Below are 20138 nucleotides of genomic sequence, written 5' to 3'. Positions count from 1 at the left end.
CTCATCTTTCTGCTGATGGCAGCTGGGCTTCCTGTCCTTCCGTTGCCAACAGCCTGGTCCTGGCTGCTGGTAACAGCTTGGGCCCCACTACTGTCTTTCCCCTCTGGGGTTTCTGTGCTTTGTACACAAAATTCCTTTATGCTTAAAACTTGTTAGCAAGAGAAAAAGTACATATATAGCCAAAAAATAGTTAACATGCAATATTCATCCTAATACTTGCAAAAGCCAATATCACAATGTGTATTTATAACAAGTCCTTGGTGTGAATGACAAACTCTTCCCTAGACTTTTCACCCCCTGCATCCATTGTCACCATCATAAGAAATTTAAGGGTTTAAGTCCTTGATTTTTAATAATTAACCATTTTGCAGCAGAGAACAGCTGGGCTCTTTGTTCTGTTCATTCCACATTTCCATCTTGCTTTGGGACAGCAGCTGGGTCATTCAAATTTTTATTTGTGGAAAACCTCCTTTGCATCAGTGTTTACTGATTTACACTGCTTAGCCTCTCTTCTTCTGTTCAGGATGTTAGGATGGATAAGTCTGTTCAAGTGATTTGCAGTGAGTCTTTGCCTTTACTTACAGTATATGGCTTATTTTTTTGATAACTCCTTTGGTCTGTCAAATTGGGGATAATTGCTAAGGTTCTAAATTTATTTTTTTAAAAAAATACATTCCATGTGTTTGTCATGCATGTTTGTAAAATTTCATTATCATTTTCTTTCTAAATCAAAGGGAAATTAAGGAGATATTGGTTCACATTATTTATTCTTATCACACTGGATCATTATCTACAGAGGCTTAATTGGATGGATAGTGGATATATGTGTGTATGTCTGAGGCAAATCCTGGAGACCGCTCTCAGGGAAAATTCCCACTGATGTCAACATGAGCTTTGCTTGAGCAGAAATGTCATGTTTTGGCTCTTTGTTTTCAGAATGGGAATTACCATTTTCTACTTGGAGCACTCATTTGGCCTCAGAGTACCTTGGCTCACTTGGCTTTCAGTAAGTGTCTGGCAGCTGTACTGGAAAATTTCCAGCATCCTAGGATTCAAATCTATCCCAACATGGACATTTGTCCTTTGTGAAGTCATCACAACTATTTCTAGCTTATTGTCCTAAGTGTAGAACTCTTCCCATTTTCAGACAAAGAATTGATTCTGAATCACACTCTTCTTACAGCTGAGTAGAATTGTCCCTTCACATCCACAGATACATGGGTCAGATATCCCTAAGTCTGGACTGTAAAGAAATACTTTGTGCAAAATACTCATACAAGGAATATCTACAAAAGGCATTCCATGGACCTCTGTGGTCTGTTCAGTCAATGGTAAGGTGACTTGGCAGATTCCAGTTCCTGCTATTCCAATCCAGGTGTAGGTGTATGAGAGGCAGTTAAAAGGACACTGGAGTGTCTTACTAGAAAAACTAAAAATAACTTGGCCAAATTTGAGCAGAATATGTACTCAGAGCAAAACTGTCAATAGCAAAAAGTAGGCCAGTATACAATGTTTTGTGTGGTATTTATTTTCTTTATTTCACCTTGTTTTCATTCAAATCAGTTTTCAAAAGTTGCTCTGACCTCTGGAGGCTGCCCTTCATGTCTCAGAATGCTTTGCTTTGCAGAAAATAAGAGAAAAAAGGAAAAAAAACCAAATTCAGGTCTGCAGTAGCATAGTATATTTAGATTTCCTCAGTTTCTTACAGCTTCATTTATCTCCTTTCCCTACTTTGATCAAGCTGTCTCCTGTCATGTAGCCATCCATGCCAGGTGTCTTCATCCTTTCTTCATCCTTTCTTCATTTAAGTCTAAAAATGTTTGTCACATCCAATCTCTAAATCTTTATGTAAGGAAGCTTGGCAGCAAATAAATCAACACAAGCTAGTAAAAATTAAAAAAGCATCAGGATACAGGCGTTGGCTGCAACATCTTTAAATGCTTATTGTTGTACCTTTGTCCTTTCCCCATCCTGCTTACCACCATTTTTGCTGCTAATCAGCTTTATCAATGTTAGAGTTTACCCATGCCTCACTATTTTTTGGAATTCCACATGTTGTCCAGAGGAAGGACACCAAGATGATCAGAGGGATGGAGAACCTCTTTTACAAGGAAAGGCTGAGAGAATTGGGATTGGTCAGCCTGGAGAAGAAAAGGCCTTGGGGTGACCTCATTGTGGCCTTGCAGTAGCTGAAGAGAGCCCACAGGAAAGACGAAGAGAGTCTCTTGACAAGGGCCTGGAGTGACAGAACAAGGGGGAATGCCTTCACACAGACAGAGAAGAAGTTTAGATTGGATATTGGGAAGAAATTGTCCCCTGTGAGGGTGGTGAGGTCCTAGCACAGATTTCCCAGAGCAGCTGTGCTGCCTGATCCCTGGAAGTGGTCAAGGCCAGGTTGGCTGGGGCTCTGAGCAACCTGTGTAGATACCCAGAAGAGAAGTGTCTACTGTGTCTCAAACATTGATACTGGGATAGCCAAGGAGCTAGCCAAGGATTGTTTGTAATCACAGACAAGTATTGTTGGTACCAGCACACCAGGAGGAAGAACAAAATGTGAAGGGGGACACATGAAGGTAGAGCAGCACTTTTCTGGGGCAAACATCTTGATCAAGTCCACAGATGCACAACAAAAAAAGTGTAGGAATCAGGCCAAGAAATGGGCATGGAGTGTAGGGGGGATCAAGACCACCAAAGATCCCTGAAAGACTGGCCCACTTTCAGAAAGGTCTGAAATGATGGAGGGTTCATGATAACTTATTTGCATGGGAAGCAAGAAACTTATTTTCAGAGGCAGAAATCCACCCTTAAAAGGGTACCCCCAGCAAGCCTAGGTGGCACTCCTTGGGATCTTGGACATCCCATCACCCCATGGGGGATCAACACTGGAATTAGGGCTGCTGATCTCTTTCTCTCTCTATCTTATCTCCTTTTCTCTCTCCCCTTTCATTTAATTCCTTCATCAAAATCCCACTGACATGTTCTTTTATAGTAGGTTAGGGACTACATACCAATTTCCATGCCAAGTGTGTAATCTATCATTAAATACTTCTGATTTTTGCAATGCCTGTGACTTTTGTCATTCCTTACGACCAAAAAAATTTACACATCACAGGGGAAGGTATCCCTGCCCATGGCAGGGAGGTTGAAACCAGATGTAAGGACCCTTCCAACCCAGAGTATTCTGAGATTCAATGATTTAAATGATACTTTGGTGCAGATGTGACCATCATTGCCTGCTCGGAGTGCCCAGCAAACTGGGAACTGCAGCCTGTGGCAGGCATGATTGCAGGGATCAGTGGAGTTACAGTGTCTATCCACAGCAAGCAGAATGTCATCATCAAAAGGCCTGAAGGCAAGATGGAACCATCCGGTCATTCGTGGTAAGGGCTCCCGTCACCTTAAGGGCTAGGCACCTTCAATCCCAGTGGGGGGCTTCCTTACGCATTCCCAGTGGGAATTTCTGACTGGCACCACTGAGGACTGTGCGCTGCTATCTACCCCTCGGCTCACTTGGAAATGTGAGGACCCAGTCTGGGATGAGCAGTGGCCCCTCTCAAAGGTGAAATTGCGTGCACTGGAAGCCCTAGTTGAAGAGTAGCTAGCCAAAGGCCACATCATCGAGACCACCAGCCCTTGGAACTCCCCAGTCTTTGTGCTGAAAAAGCCTGGAAAAGACAGGTGGAGACTTTTTACATGATCTTCACAAGATCAACAATGTCATTGAGGACATGGGTCCCCTCCAGTCTGGCCTTCCCTCACCATTGATGCTGCTTTGAGACTGGACTCTTGACATCATAGACATCAAAGACTGTTTCTTCAGCATCCCGCTGCATCCCCAAGATGCCTCCTGCTTTGCCTTCTCTGTCCCCTCTCTTAACAGAGAGGCTCCACTCAAAAGATATCATTGGCTTTGTCTACCTCAAGGCCTCAAGAATAGTCCAACTATATGCCAGTGGTATGTCGCTCACATTCTGTCCCTCATCTGGAAGCTATTCCCAGATGCAATCATACACCACTATGTGGATGATATCCTGGTCAGTGCATCAGAAAAGACTTATTTGGACAAAGCGGTTAAACAGACCATTGAAACTATAGAGAAAGCAGGATTTGAGATTTGTGAGGACAAAGTGCAGTACACCAGCCCATGGACTTATCTCAGACTCCAAATTCGTGAAAGGACCATCGTACCCCAGCAGCTTACAATCCAAGACAAACCAAGGACCCTGAGAGACTTGTACCGTTTATGTGGGTCCATCAACTGAACACATCCCCTGATAGGAATTACAAAAGAAGACCTCATCCCCCTGTTCCATCTTCTCCATGGGAGTGGAGAACTGGACTCTCCACGTGCCCTCACACCAGAAGCCCATGACACCATCACCAAAGTCCAAGAAGCCCTGTCTTCACACCAAGCCCATCACTTCGAGCCCAGCGTGCTTTTCCAGTTTGTCATTTTGGAAAAGGCCCACCATTTCTATGGACTGATTTTCCAATGGGACCCTCAGCTCAGAGACCCTCTATTGATACTTGAATGGATCTTTACAAACAACCAGCCTACAAAAACAATTACCACATTTCAGGAAATCTTGGCACATCTAATTAAAAAAGCCAGGACCTGCCTCCACTCTTTTGTAGGGTGTGATTTCACATGCATATGCCTGCCACTGACTACCGGAGACCTAGAGTATTTGCTCCAGACCAATGAAAAGCTCCAGTTTGTCCTGGATAGCTAAACAGGCCAAATTTCAATCTGCATACCAAAACATAAACTTTTTAATGCGGCCTTTAATCTGACCCCAAAATTAGTCCAAAGCAGGACACCTTTCAAAGCTCTAACTCTTTTTACAGATGGCTCAGGGTCATCCCACAAGTCTGTGATGACCTGGAAGGACCCCAAGACTCAAAAGTGGGAATCTGATGTCCAAGTAATGGAAGGATCCCCACAGATAGATGAGTTAGTAGCTGTTGTCAGAGCCTTTGAGAAATTCAAAGATTTAATTTGGTCACAGATTGTTACCGCTGAAGATCAATAGATCATGCGGACACAGGTCGAGATGTGGTGCAAGAAAGAGCAGAGTTTATTTTTCCTCCCAGGACTTATAGGCTTCTTACCATGGCCAGGGATTGGATGGTCAGGATAACACTTTCTCACTGCACTGGCCATGAGAGGTGCCCATCACAAGATGTGTAACAGAAAGAATGTACACATATCTATGTTTACAGTTACTGTCCTGGGAAAGTCTTTAGAAAACTATGTTAGCGAGCTCAGAAGCTGAGCTTTCAGGGCGACAACAGGTTCAGCTTATGCTGCTTTTTTATAGCTATGGGGGCAGAAAATGCTTTTCTCAAAGATGTTTCAAATCCAAAATTACATCAATTGATCTCTGCATTAACTTGTTTAATCTCCCACAGAAAGCAACCTTACCATATTATGCATGTGAGGTCACACACCAACCTGCCAGGTGCCATCACAGAAGAGAATAGGAAAGTGGATGCTTTGGACATGCCAGTGGATGGACATGCCAGTGGAAATGGCTAATGTCCCTGACATCTTCGCTCAGGCAAAGTTGTCACATGCATTTTATCACCAAAATGTACCTGTCCTCATCAGAATGTTCAAGCTCTCAAAAGATCAAGCAAAAGCTATTATTGCAACATGCCCAAATTGCCAAAATTACCGAATGCCATCTATGGGTACTGGGGTCAATCCCTGAGGCAGTAACAGCTGTCAGCTGTGGCAGACTGATATGACTCATTTTCCATCTTTTGGAAGGTCCAAATAAGTGTATGTGTCAGTTGACATGTTTTCTGGAGCAGCGTTTGCATCAGTTTATGTAGGAGAAAGTGTCACTCACACCATCAAGCATTTTCTTCTTGGCATTTGCCACTCTGGGAGTCCCAAAAAACATCAAAACAGACAGTGGACCTATGTCTCTTACAGGTTAAAAGAGTTCTTCAGTGAGTGGGGAATAGAACACAATAGAGGCATACCTGCAAATCCCACAGGGCAATCTATCATAGAAAGGACTTGTCAAACCCTCAAAACAGTCCTCCATGAACAATGGAGAGAAGCAGAAATTACATCCCCTGTCAAGATACTTTGTAAGGCCCTCTATGTCATTAACTTCCTAAATTGTACAGCATCTGAGCCTGACCCTCCAATCCTTCGCCACTTCTCAAACTCAACCTCACTAAGCTCACTGAGAAGCCACCAGTGCTAGTAAAAGACCCAGAGACTCATCAGGTTTGTAGGCCTTTCCAACTGATTACCTGGGGAAGAGGCTATGCCTGTGTCTCACTACCATCTGGCCCAAGATGGTTCTCAGGAAAAAACATAAAACCATATCTAGGCACTGCAAACACTGCCCCCACGGACACTAACAAGAATTCTCCTGAGTCAAATACAAGACCTCCACAAAACCAGAACTGCTCTGGATGGAGACTGCGGTGTCGCCGAGCATCCATAAACCAGAGAGAAGATCATCCAGTCACCCAATAGCAGACAAAACAGAGAACTGAGCAAGATGTTCCCTCATCAGTCAAGCCATAGGCCAGACACAGCCTGGTCACAAATTGCTGCCTAGTTTATATGTTGTTACCCCTTTTTCCCTAAAAACCCTCATGTCCCCCTTCCTCAACCCTTGCCAGAACCTCCCTAAACCCTATACCTACCTCCCCCATCCTTGGCTTTTAGTAAATAGAAAAAGGGGGAGAAAGAACAGATGACAGGGATGAGGGAGAAAACCCTAACCCTCCCCCCCCCCCCCCCAAAAAAAAAAAAAAAAACCAAAACCAAATTTTGTTATCAGAAGCCCCATCCCTGCCCAAAGATGAAAATTAGCTTCTTGGTCACTGGGGACTGGGATGGGTGTCATCTTTAGTTAAGGGGATTTTATGGATTTTTATTGTGATTATTATTGTCTTACCTATCTTCTCATGCCTTCTCTGTTGCTTCAAATGAGCTATGGGAGATGCCTTTTTACTAAATACAGAGACAGGAGTTGTGGAGGAAGCCCAGTCCTCTGACAGGCATCCTCCCTGGAGATCTGTCTCCTAAGACAAGACAAAACCACCTAGTCATGGTGACTAAGCTGTGGACCCCTTCCTGCTTCAGGACCCCATGTTATCTCGCTGTTAACTATTGGTCATTTTATCCTGGTCTCAGACCATTGGTCCCTTTCCTAATTCTCCCCTTCCCTATAAAAACTCTGGCTTTTGTCCAGTTCAGGGTTAGATCATCACTGGCTCCCTTTGCTGAAGCCTGCATTAAAGACTTTCTGTGAAATGCTACATGGTGTTCCCATCTCTTGTCTGCGTTGGCTGGGGTAACCCCTGAACACAGCTGGCTGGGCTGAACAGAGCTGATCACTGCAGGAGCAGAAATCACTTCTAAAAGAGCTGATCACTTGAAGCCTCTGGCCACGCTCCTAAGGGTTTCCCCTGGCTGGAAACTGCCTGGAAACCCTGGATGGTGGCTCTCTTACCCAGGATGTCTATCTGGGCTTGTTACCGGCAGAAGCTGGGGGTTGGACAGACCCCCAGGGCCAGAAACAACACTTTATTACATACCTTTTGAACGCATTAGGAAAATCTCATGATCAGGATAATAAATAGTTTGGAGGTCTCACTGCATTTTTAGTCTCATATGCAACAGAGAATGGTGAGGATTGTGTCTGCTCTGGTGAAAATGTTACAGATACAGAAAATGACTACCACCTGTATTTCTCAGGGTATTCTGGTAGAGTTCCATGTAGGCTCCATTCTATTGCTTATGAGGATTTATTAATTTTAAATGTTTTTTTGTTTTCTTCATTACTATCAGATCAATTAGAAAATGTTAATAACCCTTTTTTTGGATGGGGCTGATATACAAGGGTTGTAATTATAGTAAAGAGGGATGACATGGCCAATGCTGTAGGAATAGACTTTTTTTGTGGGAGATGTCAATCCAGATTCCTGCTCAATGAATTCAGAACTTGGTGGGGATGAGAAGATGCATGATAACTTTCTCTTTTATGAGCTGCTCACTTGAAAAGCCTGGTTAATTTTTGTCACCTTGCTTAATTTATGCTCTAATTTGGGGAATAAAAATATATTTTGCAAAGGCATATTGAAAGTTTATTGATTAGGGAAGCTGGGCCAGATCTGATAGCCTAGTCCAAAAGTATGTGGAGGTGAATCATCTTGATGGCTTTGTTTGTGAAAAAAAAATGTGACCAAAAATTTTGGGGAATTTCCTCTTAATCATAATCACATTTGTTTGTTTGTTTTTGTCTTTTTCAGGAGCATCCCAGGCCAGAGTATGAAACCAAACTGCTGCAGAAAAAGCTGAAAAATAAAAACATCACAACAGAAAATTCAAATGAGGTGAGATGCAGCTTACTCTTTTAATTTATGTGGAATTTGTGTTTTGTTATGTTGTGATTATATTTTTGTCTGTCTCTCAGAGGTTGTGAAAGGCACTTTTTTAGTGCTCTTAATTAGCCTTTTGAGTTGGTAGATGGTGGTGTGGTGAAATGCAGGCCTGCAGTTGCCATTGCAGGGCTTTGAGGTCATGTCTTTCAAAGTAAAGCAATCTGCATATAAATGGAGTTGACAGGTGGTTCAGGATCTAATCTGTAGAGTAGTGCCTGATTCCCAAGATAATCACCACAGAATTCTTACAGCAATCCCTCCAAATGCCTGCACTTTCTGCACAATGAAAAAAGCAGCTTTTATTATGGTGATTTCACTTGCAAAGGTAATCTTGGTGTCTTTAGTCCTGTTGCAGTTACACAGCTGTGAAGTTTTAATGGCATTTCCAGGACAAATAGAAAGATAGTTGGTAGATCATTTTCAGAACTGAAGCGGGTTCAGTATTTTGATGGCTATTTCAAACTTTTTTTGAACAAGCCCTTTTAAATCAATCTCCTCTTGTAAACTGTTGACTTGAGATCTATTTTTTAAACAATCACAAATTCTGTAGTCTTGGTCCATTAGGCTTGGTTAACCATTGTTCATTCCCTGCATTCCACGTGTGCCAGAAAAGTCTAAACATTCCAATACCTTGTACAACTTCCAGGGAGAAAAAAACCATTTTAATTTGCTGGTTGAGAATCAGTATCCAAAGTGAAGAATTTTCAAGTTTTCAGGTTTGGTCCAACAAATTTAGCTTGTGGAAGAACCTCATTATCCCTTTCTTCTGCTGACCAGCATTGTAAAGTGTTTCCAGGGAATCATTCATTTCAGTGAGCCTGCCTTTCACCTGTTGTGCTGAACCAAACTCCACAGAAGATCATGGAAAGATTCTCAATTATTTTAGTGGACTTTTGATATTGCCCTATAAGCAGAGACTCGCAGAACGTTGTGGAGTCTTACACATTACCCAGTTGTCTTGGCCTTCCAAGTGAGGAATCAAAGTAAAAATCCAATAAAAGAATTCCTCTTTAGCTTTTTTTTTGGCTTAAAGTAAATGGGAACTGGAAACAAGTCAGGCATTGATGCTCTAGAAATAATTATAAAATTAAGGTAAAACAAAAAGAAACAGAAAAAAAACCCAAACAAAAATCCCCCAAAACACCAACCAAATGAGAAAACCCCACACTAAAAACCAAGAAAGAACCCAAGAAGAAATGTTAAATGAATAGGTGCAAAACAAGGAACAGTGTAAAGGTCCAGCATTACAAAAGTTGGAAAAACTCCTTTCAGACATCAAGAATGAAAAGGCTAACTTGGAATATTTTTTTGTCAAATTGCTTTCTCTACCAATGTGGATGGAAAAAATACTGAATTTCTGAATTAGTGTTCCCCAAATTACTGAAATACATTCAAAGCAACTGAGCAGTTTTCCATCAGTGAACATTCTGCCTACTAATTCTGTCCAGCAAACAGCACATTAGTCTGGGGTTGGAAGATGTGTTGCTCAGACCTTTGTACGTCAGTGTCTTACAAAATTATGAGAGCAATACATTTTGATCTGAGAACTTCAGAAGAGGAACAAAACTAAACGTAACAGTTCAATTACACTGTCCTAACTGTGGAAATGCACCATTACATTTTGCTTTGGAAGACCCTGAAAAGCTAGATATTAAAAGTGATGAGTATTTAAGACTGCAATAATTATTCAGCTTTATTTTTAGAGGTTTCAGCCTTTTCTTTTTGCAAGATCAAGCTCAGGAGATGTTGTGTGGCAGGATAATATAAAGACACAGGTTTCTGTGAGGTCTCTGGCTGAGTATTTCTGTTTTGTTGGGTGGAAGCCAGGGTACAGAACTTTGTCATGTTACCAGGGCAGACCTAGTAGCTGGACAGGCATCAAAGTAGAGATGTCTCTGTAGTTACAGATTCAATCCTCCTAATTTCTTGGTTTATTGTGAATACAGAGATGTCTGTGAGGTCTCTAACTCTTCATGTCTTGGTTGACAGTCTAATGTCATGGCATAAGTCTCTGTGAAGTTTTCTGCTGCATATTTTTAGCTAACTAGTGTAAATTAAAGGCATATCTTTTTTATGTGTGGCTGGTCAACAACTGTAGTGTGCTGTGTTAATATCAAAGGACTGTCTCTGGCACCGCTGCCTATAACTTCTCATTACTTATCTAACATGAAGTCAGAAGTCTCCAGTTCAGCAGCTGTGGCTTGTTGGGATAGAAATGACACCAAAGGATGGCTATTGTGAGAATACTGGTCCAGAGCTTACTTAAAGGCATGTATTTCTATAAAATTGCTGGCTTGTTTCCAGTATGTTAATTCCTCTGTTCCAGTGAGGAAGTGACTGGTTTTATGGCAAGAACCAGCTTTTGTGTGCAAAGATCTGTGTACAGTGAAATTTTTTTCCTTGCTGTACTCCAGCAAGGAGTTCCTGTGAAGCTAATTAGGTTATTTTTTGCAATGAAGGGACAGGGGTTTGGTTAGGGGCTGCTTTTGTGTCTGCAGAAGAAAGGTGATACCGCTTACATCCTCTCTTAAATGATAACTTGGGAATACTGGTTCAGAGGAAACCAGCACACAGTTTTCCCTCTCTGCTGTTCAAGTCATTAACTTTAATGAGTGCAGAAGATGCCCAGCACCTGTCAGGGCCAGTAAACATATGAGTCACTCTACCCAGGCAGCAAATTCCAAATCAGCCTGATGATCCTGTCAAGACGAAGTATGACACATCTAATGTATTACTTGCCCAGTGGGGTTTGTGTTCTACAATAACAGCTCTCATACAAAACACAACTTGGTGTGTTTCCGCTACTGGAATAAGCAAAGAACAAAATTTCACCCTCTACCATCCTATTCAGACTGTTTGAATAAATATTTTATTGGTTATTCAGAGGGTGAGAAAGCAACTGTGAGGGCTCAATTCAGAGCACTTCATGAAAGATTGGTGTGAAATTACTCTAACAATAACACCCTAAGGTTCTATTATTTCAGGAGAGAATTAATTTACAGCTAAAGAAGTTGAAACATTTGTGTGAAATGCCTCAGGTTAAGTAGCAAATAGATAAACAGGCAGTCCTTATGAATTATGACATTGATTTTAGAAAATGACAAGTTCTAAGGGACTGGTTTAGGAAATCTGGAATGATCTGCCTTATAGTCAGTACTACTGTTTCATTCTTTATGGTCACACACTATTTACAAGGACATGTAGTGACAGTGTAAGGGGGAATGACTTGAAACTGACAGAGAGCAAGTTTAGATTAAATATTAGGATGAAATTCTTCCCTCTGAGGTGCTGAGGCCATGGCACAGGTTGTCCAGAGAAGCTTGGCTGCCCCATCCCTGGAAGTATTGAAGGCCAGGCTGGATTGGGCTCTGAGCAGCCTGGGGTAATGGAAAATGTCCCTGCCCACTGCAGGGGCTTGGATCTGACTGATCTTCAAGGTCCCTTCCAATCCAAACCATTCTATGATTCTCTAATAGAAAGGCTTACAATGTACAGCTCCTTTATTCATGTACATCAAAAGACATTTTTGTCCTTGCAGCAGAGATAAAGGATTATACACACATGTATGAATGCATGTGTCTGAGAGTACATTCATGAAAATATGGCAGATGAAAGCTTTGTAATGGAACAATTTATAGTATATTTTGTTTTTCTTAAATGAATGGTAACACAGAAGAAGTGGATAGAAATATATAATGAATAGGGTTGATATTGTATGTGGAGAATGTTAATTGAAAATGTGGGGGATATTTTCTAGGTTTTGAGAAGTTGCTCTTCTCTCTCTGCAGTAGTGCCATCCTCAATGGAATTACACAGAGGTCAGGAAATGAAAACTAGTGTTGTGCCTGAAAACATGCAGATGGGGCTAGAGCCAGCTCTTATTGGAGCTGATGGAAAGCCTTCCAGTTATTTCTGTGAGAGATGCATCAGGCCCTGACTCCTTTTCATTAAACGTCCAGCTGATCTGGCAAACATGATTCAACACAATGTATATATATAGACATATATATATATATATATGTATGTGTGTGTGTGTTCTTATTTTTCCTATTTGGCAGGAAAGTGAGTAACTCATTCTACATACTTCTGAAGGAAGATTTTCTTTATAGAAGAAAAAGGGTTTGTCTCTTGGCTTGTGTCCTAACTTGGAGAAAACCCTAGGAGTAATAGAATCTGGTATTCTGTCTTTCCTTTATTAATTTTAAATATGATATTGGCAGACTCAATTATTTAAATTGTTAATTCCGCTAGTAATTGAAACAGAAATATTTCTTCCTGAACCATTGCTTCAGTTAACAACTGAATTAAAGCAAGCTGGTTTGAAGAGGAGGGTCTCTGGTGTAAAGGATGATACAGATAAACATGAAGTAGAATTGTACATTTCTAATACTTTATATATCTATTTTTAAAATTTCAACATTGCAAAACATGGAAAAATAATTCTTGCTATAGGTTGATTCCTTACCAGTGTTCCATAAGCAAATCTCCCACAAGGACTCAAATCCCTTTCAGGTACTGGAGCCCAACTCTTCATTAAGCAAGTCCTTGATAAGATTAACTAAAGAAAAAAAAAACTCTTATTATTTTATATATTAGCTGAAACTCTGTAGAAGAAACTAAGATAATTGGTCATAAATACCAATTTCAACAATTGGAATTATAAAAGGACTTTAAGTATACCCAGAGTTCTTTAACCCCTAATATTTTAGCATTTATTGAATCATATTATTAGTATGATAAACCCATCAGTTTGATACAGTATTTCTTAAACTGGCCAGTGTCTTTCTGGTCTCTTTCATGTTTTTGAGAAATATCTTTTTAAGCATATGGGATAGTTAGATGAATATGCAGCAAATGATTTTTTTTCCTTTTCAACTTATTTCTTACATCATAAACTTTTGAAAATAAAAAATGACTGGATGAAAATAGAAGAATGGCTGAAGATGAATGAGGACAATTATGATTATATTACACAGAGATTTAATCCTCTTTTTTGTTATAATTATGGTTCTTTTAATGTTTATTTGAGTTCTAGGTTATGATAGTTTCATACCAGAGTATTCATAAGCAAAATTTATGACTTCAAAGGAGTGTTGACATGATCTTTCAATGTGTTGTTTAGATATGGGAGTTCTTTAATTTTAGAGTATATGGCATGTGTTCAAACCTTCTCACTGTTGCTGTCTTGGAATCTGGTTATCTTTGTATGGCGTTGTATAAGAAATGCAACTAAAAATATCCCACTTGCTCCCTGTTCTTCTGAAAATCTACAGTGTGATTTTCTCTTCTGTCTCAGACAGATGAACCCATGGTATGGCCACAGTACTGTGTTCCTCTGTTTACAATTTTATTCCAGACTTCAGTAAGAAGTAGCTCTTTCTACACTCTCAATATGAAGTAGTAGAATGCTTAAAAGTATACTATAGTAGAATATTCCAAGTTGGGAAGGCTTTTAGGATTTTATGTAGTTCAAATGTACTTCTGTTGAAAGGTCTGATCTCAGCTGTGTTACTCAGGATATTACCCAGTCAGGCTACGTAAATCTCCAAGGGGATTTTTCCATCTTTCTGGACATACCCTGACTGTCCTCATTGTGTAAAAGCTTCTCATTATATCCAGCCTGAACCTCTCTGCTTTCAGTATAAGCCTATTGTCTCTTGTACTTCCAGCATTAACCACTGTAAAGAGCCTGGCCCTGTCTTTTGATGAGTTCCTTAACTGTGCTGAGCAAGCCTTGTTCCTGAGTTTCTCTTCCTTGGACATATTCTCTGCCCTTGACTTACATAAGTAGTGCCATTAATGTTTTCTACTGGGAGGCCCAAAGCAGTAATTTAGATACAGACTGATGAGTGCTGCAAAGCTGGGGTAATCACTTCCCTGGATCCACTCACTGACACATCCCAGGTGCTGTTGGACTGCACTGCCAGGGCACAATCTTATTCATCTTGTTTCCTGCAGACACCAAAGGGTCTTTTCACTAGAGACAGTTCTCCTGCAAGGAGTTTTCTGTTTCAGAGGCATTTGCTCTTTATAAAGTTCAGGAGGTTAGTAGAGACCTGTTCCTTCAGTCAGCCCAGTTCTCTCTGGAGGGCAGCTGCATGCTTAATAAAACTGACTATCTCTTGATCCCACCCCAGCCTGATGTTATCGTGCAGGAGCAAGAATTCCATCACCTCCTCCTGGTCCTTTCTGTAAAGCAGGGCAGTTCTAGGATGACCACAGCATTACTCCAGCTGTTACAGGTTTCCAGGCACACTTATTGACTAACACCCTCTGAGCAAACCATGGAACTCACCTTTTGCTGAAGTCAAGGCAAATGGCATGGGCAAATCTCCTCTTGCCCACAGGTCCAGTCATTTTCCTCACAGAAAGCAGCCAGGTTGATGCAGGAATGATTCACCCTTGGTAAATCCAAAATGAATCTTCACAAATACCTACTTCTCCTTAGTATTTAGAATGGGTTTCTTCACTTTTCAAGAGACCAATATGAGACTTATTATGATTCCTTAATTATTTTAATTATTCTTTTGTCCTTTCTGTGAGGATGGATACAAGATTGTTCTTTCTGATATTGTCATGGCCCTTCCCTGATATCAGTGTCCTTTCAAAGATGACAGAGAGCAACTTGCAATAAATTATCCTGTTCATCTATCTTCCATTCTTTTTCTTTGAAGTTATAAGTAAATTAAATCACTGCTTGTCTTTCCCAAAGGAATTTTTTTTTTTTTTTTTTTGCGTAGACAGCTAAAAGGTGTTAAATTAGGAATACTGGATGCTTTTTTGTTCACCTGTTGGAGCCTGAACAGCACAGATTAGAGCAAGGATTTTAAGAAAATGGTGTCTTACACTTGTAAGATTCCTTCTGCTAAAAAATTTATAAACAAAAATAGTGGTCTTTGTTGGAAGATTGGAAGAGTGTTTGGAACCTAGAAACTAAAGAAGGCAGGGCTGCTGTTTACTGCTCTTATTTGTGTAACTTACTAAGATTTTGGCTGAAGGAAGCATTCTTTTTTGGGCAGTGCTATTGCTTGCATTGTTTAATTGTGGAACTCTGACCCAAGCATATGATTAAAGTTAAGCACAGGCTTCAGCATCCTGGATACAGATACAATTAAATGCTTTTTCTGAATTGAGGCCTAAGCTTCTTATCTTATCAAGATGATGCAGGTCTTTCTGATTAAACAGAATGGAAGGACTAATTTCTATAGGTTCTGTTCATCAGTACTTGAAATTAATGGGAGTTCTGCATGAGTAAGTAACACAGTCCTTAAGTCTGCACTTACTGACTTGTATTGTACCCTGTCAAAGACTGTAATAACAAGTTGGAGGGTCACAGCAAATTTTCAGGCTGAAAAATAAATCTCCATAAGTCTGCAGGTTTTGATTTAATGCACTAGAAAAACTAGTCAGAAAAAAATTAGAGTATTCTCCCTTTCCTGTGAGCTGGTAAGAAACTCCTGTATCTTGGAGTAAATATTTTACCTTCTGTTGAGCACATTTATGGGTAAATTTCATGCTACTTACCTTCTACAGAAACCCAGATTTGGGACAAAATTTACAGAATTTGGCTGTGTAAACAACAGTCAGTTGAGTTAGTTGCCAAGAATTTTTTATTTGTTGCATACTGAAATCCTGTCTACAATTTTAAAGAAATAAACTGCATTTACATTCAGTTCCTTTGGGCATCCATCCCACAGAGATTGAAATTCCACAAACTCCAAGTTTAAGGAGCTAAGGAACTCAGTTTGAACTGCTCAGTTTTTGCAGATATTACCATGCTTGATTAAAAAAAAAATAACTTGCCTGTTGATCTGCCGATTTTTGTGATTCACTTGATTTAGGGATATGGTGGCATTGTATTTAGAAGTCTCTTCACACTGTGATATTTCATGTACTAAATAAACTTGACACCAAGCGCGTCAGAGTGATGGAGCAGCTCTGCCATGAGGACATGCTGAGGGAATTAGGATTGCTCAGCCTGAAGAAGAGAAGGCTTTGGGGTGACCTCATTGTGGCCTTGCAGTGCCTGAAGGGAGCCCGCAGGAAAGATGGAGAGAGACTCTTGACAGGGGCCTGGAGTGACAGGACAAGGGGGAATGGCCTCACACTGACAGTGAAGAAGTTTAGATTGAATATTAGGAGGAAATTCTTCCCTGTGAGGGTGGTAAGGCACTGGCACAGGTTTCCCAGAGAAGCTCTGGCTGCCCCATGCCTGAAAATGTTCCAGGTCAGGTTGGATGGGGCTCTGAGCAACCTGGGCCAGTGGAAGGCGTCCTTGCCCAGGCAGGACAGGTTGGAATGAAATGAGATTTAAGGTCCCTTCCAACTCAAACTATCCTGTAATTCTATAATTATAATTTGCCCAGATATTTTGTGGAGTCTCCATTTCTAGGGATAAGTAAAGCTGAGAAATCTGCTCTAAGTGACCCTGCTCTAAGCAGGATATCGGACTAAAAGGATCTCCTGAGCTCTGTTCCAACTCCAATGTTGTGCAATTCTGTGAAATGCAGGAATGAAATGATTCAAACAAGTGCAGACAAACTGGTTTGACCACAATAGGCATATTTTGAAAGAAAATATAATTTGAGCTTTACTAGAAGTGCTTGAGCAATGGGACAAAATGTAACTTGGGTTTACTAAAGGCAGATTGATAACCATGCCATATAACTTGTGTGTTTGATTAATGATATAATGGATTCCCTACGGAAGGGAAATATAGTGTACTTCAGTAAATCAAAACTATATTCCACAGGGGAAATATAATGTATTTAGTAAGTTATTAATCATTATCTTTCACTGTGACTCACTAGAAAAGTGTGCGTAAGAATTTTCATTTCAGAGAAAGAGAAAAATCTGATTTTCAAGTAGCTGATTTGACAATGCCACTACGGTGCCTTCTACCCACTGCTGTTCAGTGCCCATCTTTCTCTGCTGTCCTTGATGTCATGATTTTCCATCATAATTTTTTTTTCCAATTTTTTTAAAAGGTTTTACAGAGTTGGGAATATCTTCCTTGAAGAAATATAATATATACAGTGTGGGAACCTTTTCAGGTGATCTCTTCATTTTCTGTGGGTCTAAAGCTTTAGATTGTAGGTAAGGTTCTGGTCTTGACAAATTTTTGATTCTCAATTATATTACTAAATATATCAAAATATAATAAAATATATTTGTTTCTTGGATATTGCTCCCTCAGGCTTTTTCCATTATGGAAACAAATGCATCATGGCTGGGTTCTGCCACTTTGTTCTTCAGGATTTATTAGGCTGCCATATTAAAAAGCAAAATTTCCTCCTACTCTCATTTATTACAATATATAATTAGTCCTTTTTCCCTCTAAGTGCTAAACCAGAGAATAACCCAGACCTTAAAGACAATTTTTGCTGGTTAGTTTCTCCTCATGGAAAGGAAAATCTAGAGCAGTTTCAGAGAGACAAAAACTGAACCAGAAAGAATGAAGTCAAGCAAAGATTTAACTAGCTTTTTATCAGTCTGAAGAAAGAAAGCAGACAATTTCTTCCAGAATGGCTAATATTGGATAGCAAAATGTACATCTAAAGCATAATTTAAAAATTATGTTCAGTAAAGTGTATTTTCCTAGACTTGTTCTACATGATAAGAGATGGTCTAAATGGGTTGACATGGAAGCTGGAGCATTGTCAGCCTGATAAATGCTGAGTCCAAATCTAAGATCAGGAGAACATATGATGAGAGAATAAAAATAGTCACAGGCTTTTGAGAAAATAATAAATTAAGAACAATTTACAGAACTTAGGAAACTTAAGGCCACAAGCAATGCAGGCTGAACTATTCAAAACCCATAGCTGTGTAAATAGAGAGGAGTGAAAAAAATTTGCCATGGCTGCTCCATCCCTGGAAGTGTTCAGGACAAAGTTGGATGGATCTCTGAGCAACCTGGTCTGGTGGGAGGTATTTCTGCCTATGACAGGGAGTTGGAACAAGATGGTGCCAAAAGTACCTCCCAACCCAAAACACTCCATGATTCTAGGATCCTGCTATCACTCTCTCGAGTCTGTTATATCTGATTTTTGGGACACTTATTGCAGGAAAACAAAGATAACGAGATGTGGTGTTTGAATGTATCTGATTTGCACACTGAATTGTATTCCCTGCAGTATTAGTTGACTGATGAGACAAGTCACTTCCATTTGTGTAAATATTTTGGTTTATAGAAACAGCCTTTATGGCATTCTGGAAGAAATCTGAGACAGAAGGACCTTAGGTAGCTAAATGGGTAGTGGTACACAGCTGTTCTAACTTACATTCCCTTCAAGGTATGCCCAAATATATGTGAGGCAGGAGCAGAGCACATTCATGCTTCTTAGATGTTCAGTGGAGCAATCAGGATGTGGAGAAGCTCCTGACTGTTGGCAAAGAGAATTATCATCCTTCATACGATACCTAATGGCAGTATCAGACTGAAATGAGTCAGTCTGCTGCATTCAGAAGGGTTTGGAAGGGAAAATGACCATATTGAGGTTCAGATGCTGTTTTAAATCCCTGCATGTCTTTTGGTGAGAGGAAGTAGACACTTCAAGCAAGCAAAGTAAAATCCAGCCAGAAAAATTGAAGTTCAAGAAGGAACCCTGGCAAGGCTACACTGAAAATCTGGAGGCTCCCAAGTTTACAGCAAGCAGATTTTTCCACTTTTCCCATTTTGCTCCTGGGGCTTTGTTCAGAGACAGAGCCATTTTGCAGGCGCTCAAGCTAAATGTGAAGCAGCCCTTAGGAATGGCTCAGTATATTCATTTAGCAATGAAACTCACAAAGGATTATTTATTTCAGCTGAAAAATAATTGGGGTCCATACCACATACCACACTATTTCCCTGCCAGCCAGACAAGTGTGTTGGCTGCAGTTTTATTAGGAAGAGAAACCAGGAGTCACTACCAGATGCCACTGTGCTGATGCCAGGAGAACAGGTATTCAGCACAAGTGGCTTAAGAGGTGGCATGTTCCTCCTGCAGTCTCTCCTGCAGGCTTGAGGTACAACACCAATTACAGGTGTCAGGAATGCAGACCAGGAGAAAAATTAAATTAAATTAATTTTAATGTTATATATGTCTGTGTTTTCAAAAGAACTTAAGTATCTTTGCAAAAGGTGAACAAAGAGGTGAGGTGTATGTATGCCTTCATAAGTACAGACAGTATCAGGAAAGACATAGTCTAATGCTTTGAAATAGAGAAAGGATACAGAAATAATGTTATTCCAGGCACCTATTGCACACTGGTTTCTTTGTCACAACATGACTATATTATATAAACCTGATTAAGTGGGAAAAAAATTGTATCAACCACTTACTGTCTGCAATAAGCCAGTAGCTAGTAATACTTATTTTCATCTAAAATTATTCAAGTTGCAGCATTTTACATTTTTATTTTAACTTAGCTTTATTTATTGGATTGTTGCTATCATTCACCTAGTCAACTTTCTTCTGCTTACCTGTTACAGCAAAGGTACTTCTGGTTCATGTCCCTCTTTAAGGGACACAAACAAGAATCTCAAACACTGAGGTGTCTGTCTACAATTGTCAATAACATTATTATTACTGGCTATGTCAGTTGTAAGAAATCTTAAAAATCTTTTAAAACATCAAGTTGATAAAGTCATATAGTTGTGAGTTGTTTCAACTAAAATTATAATGAATAGTAGTTCATTATATAAGGAATAGAAAGTTCCTACAGGCTATAGCTGAGGTTTT

At 40.1% G+C, this 20138-nt stretch overlaps 1 protein-coding gene across 1 annotated transcript in view; it reads left to right on the top strand.

Moving 5' to 3' along the window:
- LOC107204120 (anoctamin-2) overlaps nucleotides 1-8456 on the top strand; it is an 85202-nt gene extending 76746 nt beyond the window's left edge. The window contains exons 14-15 of the mRNA XM_033514694.1: nucleotides 8284-8367; nucleotides 8448-8456. Coding sequence (XP_033370585.1) covers nucleotides 8284-8367; nucleotides 8448-8456 — 93 coding nt within the window. The remainder of the gene's footprint in view (nucleotides 1-8283; nucleotides 8368-8447) is intronic.
- The last annotated feature ends 11682 nt before the right edge of the window (nucleotides 8457-20138 follow it).

Source organism: Parus major, chromosome 1A, assembly GCF_001522545.3.
Source record: "Parus major isolate Abel chromosome 1A, Parus_major1.1, whole genome shotgun sequence".
NCBI lineage: Eukaryota > Metazoa > Chordata > Aves > Passeriformes > Paridae > Parus > Parus major.
This window is presented reverse-complemented; position numbering and strand designations above follow the sequence as displayed.